The sequence below is a fragment of the Amphiura filiformis genome, chromosome 6 (genome assembly GCF_039555335.1).
Source record: "Amphiura filiformis chromosome 6, Afil_fr2py, whole genome shotgun sequence".
NCBI classification, from domain to species: domain Eukaryota; kingdom Metazoa; phylum Echinodermata; class Ophiuroidea; order Amphilepidida; family Amphiuridae; genus Amphiura; species Amphiura filiformis.
The window spans coordinates 23,362,596-23,375,518 of record NC_092633.1 but is presented as its reverse complement, the minus strand read 5'-3'; the positions used below and the strand labels follow the sequence as shown (position 1 = coordinate 23,375,518).

General features: G+C 37.5%; 1 protein-coding gene across 1 annotated transcript; it reads right to left on the bottom strand.

Moving 5' to 3' along the window:
• Positions 1 to 4,881: 4,881 nt before the first annotated feature.
• LOC140154421 (uncharacterized) lies at positions 4,882 to 7,515 on the bottom strand. The gene is made up of 3 exons (XM_072176987.1): positions 6,876 to 7,515; positions 6,005 to 6,816; positions 4,882 to 4,959 (listed from the first exon to the last, which is right to left on the bottom strand). The coding sequence occupies exons 1-3, from the start codon at positions 7,513 to 7,515 to the stop codon at positions 4,882 to 4,884; spliced, it is 1,530 nt and encodes a 509-aa protein (XP_072033088.1).
• Positions 7,516 to 12,923: the final 5,408 nt, after the last annotated feature.

Here is a 12,923-nt window from a genome sequence, read left to right as displayed (position 1 = left end):
CCGTGTACCTCTGCAATCTTAGATTGAATATACTGCCGCTCTTTTCAAAGATACTAATTTAACAGGTGCGAGTGATCAACACGATATGAATATTCTTTAGAATTACGATCCAGGTCTTTCATATCAATTTGTAAGCGCTCTATTTTAAAAGTCATAGTTCATTGAATTTACAACCGTATGACAAAACAGGCGAAAATATTAATTTTCGCACAATTTAAAGATAATTAACCATTGCTCATTCTAGTGACTCTAGTATTATGTTCAATACAAGTGTGCTTTTTATTTAATGACATGCATAAAATTATGTAAGGAAAAATATTGTAAGGAACACTTGAGAGTTTGACTTTTAAAACCTACATTTTGATCATAAAATTGTGCTTGGATAGGTAGTTTTCAACAGATTTTCCACATTCGCTTTGCTATAACATTCAATTGTGTTATATGTTGACCTAGTGACTAAAAGCGTTTTTAGGGGAAGTGTTAGCTTTCGATTGATATAAAAAAATAAAAAAACACTGATTGGATGAAGGGAACACTTGAGGTTTCGACAAAAACCAATCAAAGAGGGCCATTTTTTAGCTAGAAGCTTCACAGATCCTACATTGCTATGCACTCAACCGTGCAGTGTAATCAAAGACTGTGGTAGAGACATTCGCAGCTTGTTGTTCTCTGCGTGGAAGCTCTTGGGACGAAAATGTGTGGTTCAGGTGTATCAAGGTGGAAACTGTGCGCATGATGGCTTATAAAAAAATCGTTTTTGTATAGAAAAACCTTTCCATATGATTCCTGTTCTTTGACATTGCGGTACCTCGTGAACGTACACGTGAAGGGCAATATATTCAAAAATTGTTTTAACCTATTGCTATGGTGGTTCATCCTGTTACATCATCACTTGAACAAATCTTTGATCTTTGTGCAGGCGTAAATCTTATCCCATAGGCTTAGAGGTTCAGCCCCCCTCAATAATTTTGGTGCGGATCTCGAATACCCTTCAGCCCTCCAAGATGAGCAAAATTGTCCAGTTGACCTGGTACCACAATGACTTTACCAGGATGTATGCGCGCACGAAAGATAAACATCACAAATTTGGTCAATTTTGTCCTGCTATTTTGACGGTCGATACCAGAGTGCCCCCACAGAAATTTTTCAGGGACAAAATGGGGACGGTAAAGAGCAAAATGTCCGGAAATTGACCACAAATGGGACAAAAAGGGGACAAACGGGGACGAAAATCTGGCTTTGCCTCCCAAATGGGGACGAAACTTTGGCTTTGCTCCTGGCTACGCCACTGATCACTTCTAGTTATAATGCACCATTTCGGGGCGTCCGAAGACGAGCTGGTTAGGAAAGAACACGTCCGAAGAATCCCATCTGGGACGTACGGACGGGTTCTATTTTACACACTGCTAAACGCCAGAATAAAAAAGAGCGATGCGACTGCGATTCATAATAAATAATAATAAAGATGCGACATAATAATATAAGACAACAATAAAGCCACATACACAACATGTGTGACATTCAAGGCAGACAACATACGAGAGTGATTTTTTTAAATGGACAGAACCATCTATCATCGTTTTCAATAAGAATTCTCTGAGATATGTCTAGTCGCAAAACGACCGGCGTCTTGATACAATCCAGTAACAACGTAAAGATTGGGTTGCCTTGTCCATTGTTGTTAAAAGCGCGCTATGAGATGTTTTAAACATACAGTTTTTCTAGCAAAATACGCTCTTAGTCACTTAGAATACAACAAAATATGCCGATTGTTATCTTTACTTACTTTATTCGTATACTGTGTTACTGAAGTTAATGGCTCGGTAATGCAGCCATTACCTGGCTAAATAAGTAGCTTTTGTTTATTATTGAATCGACGCAAATGTTTTACTTGGATTGGACGATTTGCTTTTGCAATGTAAAGCACTTGCTCAATTATTGAAAAGGTCAATACTTAAAACGGCTTGCAAGTGTAGATTGGCGTATCAATATTTACTTGAGAACACCGAAAATGCCCAAATTAACCAATGCTGAAGTTCACATGAATAAATAAACCTTTCTTGTCATCTTATGAACAATTTTGTTTTGAATTTTAAGGGGCGTTAAGAGGGCGGGAACGTGGTTTGGATTCCAGAGGGAGGGTCCCTGAAAGAGACACAGCCATCAAAAAAATAAATCAATACTGTAGATGTATCATGTACAATGGTATTCAAATAGAAGTTCCATAGAAACTAGTAATATGTGAAATGACTATCAATCGATCAATTAATCAAGTGTTCAAGTTATCAACAATCAATAATCAACCGATGAATATTACTAATTACTTATTAATCTACCAAATAAATAAAATAAAGTAATCATATCGTCAAGAGACCCACCTAGAGGAATACGACATTTATTCTGAGCCAATCTGCATTCTGTGGCTGCAACAGTCGACCACCGGACATAAATTCTAACAGGAGCATGTCCAGATATCAGCGTTAATTTCATGGTAAGCCTAAAACGCATTGAAAACGCCAAAATGCAGTCACAAAATATATACTATTGGTATACAACCTTGATTTGCTAAAGATTGAACATGGCACCTGTTTCATCAAATAACTTGTGCACTAAATATAGATTGTACACAAACTGCAAGTATCTTCTTGAATATATCGGTTTTAGTGAACATTCCTATTTCTGGATATTTCCGCGGATTAGAGGTGCCGCAACCAACATTTCCTTTACACATATATCAATACTTTTCTGAAATAGTATAGTTATCATAATACGCTTGTTCTTGTCTGGCTAATGCCAATCTCTTTCTTTTTCCAGGTGGTGTGTTTATACTAGCCTTGAAGCTTTAAACGGGTGCGTACAAAAAGTCTTTTGGTCAATTTCCCAGTATTATGATCTGCAAAATTCCATCAGATATCAGCAAGTCTACATCTAAATCTCAACTAAAATCTCACTATATGGATCATGATGATTAATTTGTATTGATGCCTTTTTTGTATTTTTATATGATTTGTTTGTATGAGGTCTGCTGAGTTGGGAGCGCTGCTCCTTGCGGTGACAGTCATGGACGTCAGTCCCGGAGGGACAGGGGACGTGTCCCCCAACCTTTCGCCAAAATGACCCATTTTTTTATCCACTTTTTACAATTCAGGTCGAATGTCCCCTCCCCCCACACACACATTTCAAGCCGGATTGGCGCTAATGGTGACAGTGATCTTTTGTACTTTCAGTGCTCCCTGGCAGCTCAGCAGACCTCAATTTTGTTTTGTTCCAATTTTGTTATTAATCGCCAGATGAATAAAATAATAAAAAAAGTAAAATAAAATGGAATCTCAATGGAATTGAGCGATATCCAATCTCTGAGCATGATTAATTCAAGAATGATTTCCTAATAATAAATCTCTTTATATTAAGCAATTTCTTTTCGTATTAAACAGGTTATTCGCTTATATTTCTCGATTGTTTTTGGTAAGACATTTTTCTTCATAATTCGCAGGTGTAGTCGTTAGCTATTTATCCAGCTGAGAAACTAAGCAGTACAAAACGTTCTTACTCAGCTACGGGCGACTTATTGTTAATAAACTCAAATTTTGCAATTTCGAGATTGGAAATAGTGATTTCATGCAGCATTGGGTCATACAAGGAAAAACCTTTAAGAGCCATCAATCTTCATTGCAAACTCTAATTGAAAATTCAATTTAATCTTGCCCGAATGGTACATTATGGTTACGTTGCTTCCGTTTTGTTTGCTGGCAGTTACATAATCTTACTAAGTGACCCACAATATAACAATATCGCCTTAAAAATGAAACAGCTTTTGAGCAAAACGTGTCGATGAGAAATAACGTACCGGAAGGAATATGCTCAGCTCAACGGAAAACAGTTGTGTAAAAGCGAGGCTTGTACTATTCAATTCATTATACAGGGTGTCCCAAAAAAAAGAGGCCCCTCATTGCGCCCTCTTTTTCTCCTATTTCTGAAAAGTTGATTAAATATATTTTGGTATGTAAAGAATTCTTTAGTCGTTAGCTTTTATAAACCAAAACAATTATTTCAATCGGCTCACAACTGTTGAAGATATGCCCTTTTGAATAAAAGTACCCGTTTTTCACTCTGTCCACGGATAGCAAACGGGGTGGTTGGGATGGCTCATGCTGTGGAATGGCCTGCACGATCACCATACCTCACACCACTTGATTTTTTTCCTTTGTGGCAAAATCCAAGATCTTCGCAAACGTATTACTGAATGCAGTTCAAGTATCCGGCGCACAAGGATGGTACGCAACGCAATTGATGCAATGAGGACCAGGGCTGAAACCTGTATTCGCCAAGGAGGCAACCAGGTAGAGGGCAGAGCAGCACAGTAAACTCACTTCAGAAGAACCGAAGACAAACCAAACAGCCTTATAGGGCTACCTTTTATCCTAAAAAGAGAAATGACTTATGTTGTAAATAAAAAAAAAAGAAAGCAAGAAACAACAAAGTAAGAAAGTAAGAAACATAATAAAACAAAAAGGCATAAATAACCAAGAAAAATAAGTACGGTAATTGCAAGTAAAGCAAAAGAAGACCCATTCGGCATCCATTTTACCCATAAATTAATAACACTATTAACAAAACTCATTGCCTATAAACCTACAGGTAAAGCCCATTCCATAAATAAAGTTATTTTATAAAGTTCTCATTGAGGAATGTTTGATATTCATGCATGGTATGTGTACTAATTTTCAATCTTTGAAGTAGCCAAACCTTCTCCGTGGACAGAGTGAAAAACGGGTACATTTCTCTAAAAGAGCATATCTTCCAAAGTTGTGAGCCAATTGATATAATTGTTTTGGTTTATTAAAGCTAACGACTCAAGGTTTCTTTACATACCATAATATATTAGATCAACTCTTCCAAAATAGGAGAAAAGGAGGGCGCTATGTGGGGCCTCTTTTTATTGGGACACCCTGTACTTACCTTTAATCATGAAATTATAAAGTAAATGTTAAATAGAGGTACAACATAGCTTTATTGAAATACGGGTAATATTTTAGATATGATTGTTTTTTACAAACCGAGCACATTCGCATGACACCAGTAGAATTAGTGCGTATAATCCATTTTTTCCTCCAACCTTTTGAATGGTTGAGTCACAACTAAGTTCAAAACAGTCTTAAGATATCAACAAAATGGTGTCATCTTTCAAAATATAGGATCCACAACTATACGGTCCCCCTGCTTACTTACTTGCTTAATTCGAGTGGTGTCCTCGAACTGTGATGGCTTTCCACAACTTCCTGTCCTACATTGCTGTCTTGAAGTCTGCTGCCTCCAGTCCAGTGTCATTTTTCAGAATGTCAATGTAGGTCAGAGCAGGTCTTCCAGGTTTCCGCCTCCCATGCTTGGGTGTCCAATGAATCATTTTTGATGCGGGCTCATCACTTCTAGAACAGTGGCCAGCAAACCGGGTTCTTCTTTCCCTGATCTTGTGGCTTAATTTGGGAAGATCTCCATATAGGTCTGCATTTGACCTATGTTCTTTCCAATGCACATTCAGTACAGTTCTTAGCATACGGGTGTCGCAGCCATCCAGACCCTTTGCAAGTTTAGGGGTGATGGTCCATGCTTCGCATCCATAAAGCAGCACCGACTCCACTGTTGCAGCAAAAATACGAAGTTTGAAACTCTTGGTAAGAGTTGACCTCCAGATTTTCTTTAGTTTACTGCACGCCCTCCATGCTGCTGCTTTACGTAGCTTGACATCCCTTTCTGTGCTTTTCATCCAAGCGCCTAGGTATTTGAAGTCATCTACCTCCTCTAGTTCTACACCCTCATTTGTTGTGATGCTTTCTCTCTTGTTATTGTAGGACATATACTTTGTTTTACTTCCATTCATCTTCAGGCCCACTTTAGCAGCTGAAGTCTCCACTCTACGAAGCAGTTCTTGTGCTTGGTGTATTTCCTCAGACAACAGTGCAATGTCGTCAGCAAAATCAAAGTCTGTCACCACAACTGGACCAACTCTCCTACTTCGCCTCTTTTCCAGATGGAATCCTAGCTCCTCTTCATTTCCTTCAATAGCTATTCTCAGTGCAAAGTCGAGGACAATCACAAACAGGTATGGGGCGAGGGTATCCCTCTGAAGTACTCCTGCTAAGATTTCAAACAATTCTGTCTCGCCATCTGGTGATATTACTTTCGCTTTTGTGTTTTGGTACATTTTGCCAATAGCTTCAACAATGAGTTCCGGAATACCGTAGGCATGGAGTATCTTCAACATCTTGCCTCTATGGATGGTGTCGAAAGCTTTCTTGAAGTCGATGAATGTTATTATCGCCGGCAGGTTATGCGCCTTTACCTCTTCAATCAGCCTACGTAGTGCAAGGATGTGTCCAACAGTCGTTCTACCAACTCTAAATCCATTCTGATTTGTTCTTAGATGCTGGTCAATTTCAGGTCTAATCCTATTTAGTATCATTCTGTTGTAGGTTTTGGCTACGATGGAGCTTAGACTGATACCGCGATAGTTGTTTCCTGAACTAAGATCTCCTGTTTTGGGGATAGGAACAATATTAAGTATGGACCATTGATCCGGTTTCTTCCCATTGAGAAGTGCGTCATTGCAGAACCCCAACACAATGTCATCTAGGTTGCATCTCTTCAGCACTTCTGGAGGTATGTTGTCCTCTCCACAGCTCTTTCCCTCAACCAAAGATGCCTTAGCTTCTTGATATTCTTCTTTGTCAAATGGCCCCACTTTAATATCAAGCTCGTCTAAAATTGGTGTAATTTCTTCTTCCTCATCATCAATGTCAGGAGGGCTTCCAAGAAGGCCTTTGAAGTGATTGTACCAATTGGTGACCCTTTCACTTTGAGTATTTCCTTCAACTGACCTGTACTGCATGCCTTTCTACCAGTGATGTCGTTGATCAGTTTCCAACTTTCACCATGTTTGGAGTTGACATGCGCTCTTTCAACCTCTTGCAACTTGCCATTTAGATCTGCCTCAATAACTTCGTTGTATGCATCATCAAGGTTTTTCTTCGCCTTCTTGTACTCCTCTCTTTTACAATCAGTAGTGTCCTGTTGATACACCTCATACGTCTCCCTGATATGGTCTCTTGCCTTTACGACTCTTGGATCACGAGAAAAGTTTGCCCTTCGAGATCGCTTCTTTGCAGGGATGATCTTCTCAGCTGCGTCTTTGTTGGCAGCGATAAATCGGCTGTACTTATCCGTGGCTGTTTCCTCCATGTCTTCAAGGATTTCAAACCTGTTGTGCACTTCTATGGTGTACATCTTTTGGATATTTCTATCAGTGCTCAGGGATTTCCAATCGAACTGGTTCTTCCTTGGTAACGTCTTGCTCTTTCTGAGGCTTAGTCTTATTCTTGCAGACACTATTCTGTGATCAGAGCCCACACTAGCAAAGGTGTTGTATGCCTCAGCGTTCTGCAGACTGTTCCTCCATTTTCTTCGTATGAGTATGTAGTCTAGTTGGTATTTATTCCTCCTGGGCTTGTAAATGTCCATAATTTTCCAGCTTTCTTGCGAAACTGTGTGTTTGCAATGATGAGATTCTTCTCTGTTGCTAGTTCCACAAGGTACTTTCCATTTCTGTTAGTGGTGTCACGGTCCCCCTAAATACTTAAATAAATCGAAAAATAGTCAACGAAATGCAAACGTGTAAAAAGTATGGGTAGCCTTATTTGTTTCACACATATGGACCAAATTATAAAGTCACACGTCAATGCGTTCAGTAGTTCTTTATGTAAAAAACAGTGTTAAGGGTAGAGACAATAGAAATTTTTACCAAAGTAACATATTCTTGTTTATACCATGATATTGTTGTATCTCAATACTATCACAACTTCAGCTGTGTAACTTACCTAAAAAGTGGTTCTTTTAATTAAAAATACAATAAATAAAATCACTCTGCGCTTTTAGTACTGACCAGACTATAGTAATATTTTTTTCTTCTGTGCACACGATACAATATTATGCATTATTATGTTATCAGGGTTATTAGGAGTTAAGAAAACCTAATAATGATAATATTGGATGGCTTATTTCGCATGATACCATAACATATCGGATTCGTCATACAAATATCGAACTCGCCGTTGGCTCGTCCGATATTTTTATGACTCATCCGATATGTTATGGTATCATGCTCAGCCATCCAATATTATATCAATACTAGCAGCTAATATTAATCATGCTTCAGTGGCAAGTACCGCTAACTGGTATTGAAATTTGTCTTGTCCGGGGGGGGCGCTCAGTGGCGTTATTTTCTAGGGTCTATGGTGAAGGTGACTGGTGCGTAGTAGGCCTATGTAGGGCTGTAAATAAAAATTCCTTTAAAAGGAATAGGGTGGGCAAATGAAAAATTGTCAAGAGAAATGAAAGAATGAGTAAGTCAAGTTCACAATTAAAAACAGGAAAATATGACACAACATCGATTTCCAATAGGGAATAACACAAAACGTATAAACAAAGTTAAAAGAGTTTTTAACTTTATACGTTTATACGTTTGTTATTCCCCATTGGAGGTTGTGTCATATTTTCCTGATTTTAATCTGATCTATTGCTTATCATTTGTTCTCTGCTGGTCAGTTGGAACATATTTTCCCTGTTTTTATATTAACCCTTCACATCATAACACAAGACGTTTTATGTTAACATTTTATATAAAACATGGTTATAAACCTTTTGTAGATAACAGTTATTTAAAACATTTTCGTAATCATACCTAGAGTTTTTTTTTTTTTCAGATAGAAAGACTTCTGCTCATCTTTTCTGGTGAGATAACAGGGCTGGGGTATCTTTCCATCTCAAAGTTTAAAAATCTGTCATATCAATTTCCTCAATATGTTGTATTGCAACTTATGAGGGGAAATGTTTGATTTTACAATATTTCGATATTATTTTTTAACTTTGTAACTTTATTATGATTAACATAACTGTATTTCAAAGCGTCAAACTATATCATTATTTTGTCCCAACAAAAATAATCCAGGGAATAAAATATTCATTCATATGTTTATTTATTTTATTCAACCTGGGCCATTTCTACTGGTGCACATGCATTCTAATAATTTGTCTATAATACCTTATACAAGCATCAAAGATTTGAAAAAGTAAATAGCCTATGTACACACTGAACACAATGCACATACAAGCTGTATACTTAAAAGTACATGCTGAAGCTGTTAGTATAAAATGATATATATGACCTTCACGATGCTATTAATTTAGCCCAAAGATTAGGAAAACTAGCAAAACTGGTGAACTGGTACTGTTCAAATAAAAACATCTGCAAATCTTGCTGCAATTTCCAAATAGTATTTCTATTACTTAAATAATTATTTTTGTTATTTCTTTTAATACAAACACATTACTGCCTATGACGACTTTATCGTATTACTTACATATCAAAATCAAGTAATAATTACAAAACTCGCCGTAAACTATCACCTCTGTGGGTGTTTGGGATATAACCGGCACGAATATTTTCTCAACACTGCGGCATGTGAAAAAGTAGGTCAATAGTCAGAGAATACAGGGTGGGTGCGGCACGCCGCACCCACCCAAAAACCTGTTCAGTGATTTCATCCGGAGAATGTAGAAATCCATGAATCAGCAAAATTTAGATTTTAGCACCTTGCCCAGCACCTTTGTTAGTTTCGATGTGCAAACATTAAGCCCTGTATTAAAGACAAAATAAGTTATTTTACATGAATCTGTAATTTCTCTACTCAGAGAAATTAGCTACATGCATTTGAACGGGGCTTCAACTTTATCAATAGGGCCTACTGCTGCTTTCCTCGGTTCTTGCCAAAACGTTTTAAAATATCTAATGACAATTTTTATGATTTATCCTTCACTTTTCGGCATTTTATATACAATTTAAATTTGTTTTACCATTTTATACTTTCGCTGATATCACTGAATAACCCATAAATTAAGACCCCTCATTCGCTATCACCCAGAACACATGGTTTGCCATCCACCACCGTACCCCTCTCCCCCACCCCCACACACACTTTTTTCCATTGGATCTATCGTCATCCTAATTCAGACGCTTTTATTGTTTCATTTACAACTTTTATTAATGATATTTATCACTAATGATGTTGCCGAATAGTCTTTTGAGATTAGTAGGCCTCATTCTCATATAATTGAAGTGCTCCACCGAATAGCAAGATAATGGCATGCTTATGCTTAGTTTTGACATGTAAGAATACAAAATGATTTCGTGAGTTCTTAATGGGGAGTTATAAGCTCCATTGCAAAGTGAAAGCAGAGCGAGGTGTGTGGATGTGAGGGGCGTGTGTTGTGTTTATGGCCCGGGGTTTATGGGGGAGGGGTGGGTGATAACAGCTGCCTGGTATCATTCAACATTTCTGATACTGTTACGGCTTGAAATTTGAAGGCAGCGGGACATAGGATGCTCTCAGGAACAAATGCTCTATACTTTGCACCAACATGACAGTATAGATTAGGCCCATGAAAGTCAATTTTTTTTTCCAGGTTGGTGAGGTGACTTTTTCATTTTTCATTATTTCATCAGATTTCATTATTGACCTAAAATGCGTGTTGATTTAAAGCCAAACTCATACATTTGATTTATAAACATGTTTTTTATATGGGTAAGGACTAGAAAAGTTAGAAAAGAGCCTGGTTTTGCATCCAAGTTATGAATATATGTTTTACAAACGAAAATATATGTTTACAATTGCTAAAACTGGTGAAAACACTGATACTTTGGAAATAATGAATTATTTATTAGGCATTTTTGAAAATTTGACGCGGGTATTTTTGGTTTCCAAAAAGTGCTGCGGGCGGGGGACGATAAACTCGGAATCGACTTTCACGCGACTTATAGGAAATATATTCCATCAGTTAATGGTTTTATAGTTTATTATTTCGGTTTACCAAAAATGAAGAAATAATATAAGTAATAACTGTAAAAAAAATGGTTTATGTCCAGTTGCAGCCAAAATAATGGGATAAATTAAAAAATAAAACGCACTATACTATATCTTGGAGCTGTACATAGCGATATTCCTAAACCAACAAACCTACGGTATAACTCACGATAATAAACTCTCTTTTTTTCCCATTCATTTATCTAATGTAAATAACAAAGAGACGCTTATTATAGGGCCTACGCCAGACTGAGCACAGCTGTTGCAAAATTGATCAAGATCCAGGTGGTGGTCGCCGTGCATTCTCTAAATTCAGTAAATTTCCATCGTCAACCGTGTAATTGAATGGGATTATTTTGAAATTTTAAAACGCTTGAAATATCACAAACAAATATGTTAATAAATAATATAAATACATGCTAAAACCGTTGGGGTTCGATAATGAACCCCTAACCGAGTATATGGAAAATACCATACGGCCGGGCGGTTTCACAAGTTGCCGGCTCCATCATGCCACTCGCCGCCTGTGAAGATCCAAAAACTTCTGAACACATTACCACAGACATTACAGTAGGATCAAGGACGTTGGTTCGAATCAATTGTTTAAAATCAATCAATATATGGGAAAGAATCAGAATTCCAATACGCTCAGTGCATTCTGTCAGAATCGGAAAGGACAACATATTGACACGTTGTAACTAGGTGTTAACGTATGACTGGTGGAGTGTTCAATTTTGCAATATTTTCGCCATTTTACAAAATACAAATATGCTCATAAGTTTGCCAATAGCAAAGATCAAGGATCTGGAATAAGTCATAGTTGAACCGGAATATATTTGCCAACTATGTTCTACGTTGGAGGTAAGTTCATAATGTTCTTCATAGCAAGAACAGTAAAAGCACTGGCAAAAATGCAACTTTTTACTAAAACGCCATATTCCGCGATAGTCCATATTTACATGACTTTGGCGAACACTTTTGGTTCTCGTTTAAATTCTACCGATAGCACAGTCGATCTAATGTTATCTGCGGTTAGAGGACAGTTTAGAGAACTCTTTTGGCTGGTTGTTTGGTTAAAAACAACATAATTTTTAAAATATCGGGATTCAAGCAGGCGACCCGCATGCTGTGCAAAAGACGTTACAAATTGTCAATGAAAGAGCTTATGAATTAAAATCACGGGCATTAAGCTCCACAATAGCCATCTACATTCCAAGCGGACACGCTTTTCAGAAACATACCCATCTTTTTTTCCGCAATCGCTGGAACCTAAATATGCAATTCCAGGCGATTTGTAAAAAATAGCGTCAGCATATTTGACTATGAACTTGGGACACCGAAACAAATGCTTGCATTGGTGCCAGACCTATTATAATGATACGATAATTAGGCCCCCCAATGTTGGCTTTCATTTTAACCATTATTTATTGAACTGAGATTTTTACTTTTTTAGAAATTAATGAATTTATCGAAAACCTTTTCGGAGATCGTCACCTTACCAGCTTCATCCCTTAAACGTTGCATCTGAGTCAGGAGTCAAATCTCAAATAATACAATCAGCCAGGACTATTCATGTGTTTGTTAAAGATAACCTGACTGCTATAGACTCATGTGCAACTTTTAAAACGGCCTCTTTTAACCATTGTGACTGAAAGCAATAATGTGTGACGCTATAAATTGGTCCACAAGTGTAAAACAAATAGGACTATACATACATTTCTGCATTTCGTAAAATATTTTCCCACTCATCTTAAAAAGTATTAGGGGGAAAATATAAGTTGTAGACCTTTTGTGTTTGGTAACAATTGCTCTTGCGTGAGATTTGGACAGTGGCCGCCCTTAGGGGGCGCCAAATTGGCGCATCGATTCTGCGCCCCTCCAAGCGATGAAAGTCAAAATTTCTGCGCGCATTTTAGCACATCTTGCGTTTTTTGCGCGCATTTCAGCACAAAATTAATTGAAAGAACATTTTAAGACCGATATTCAACTTCTAGTAACCAAAATTAATTA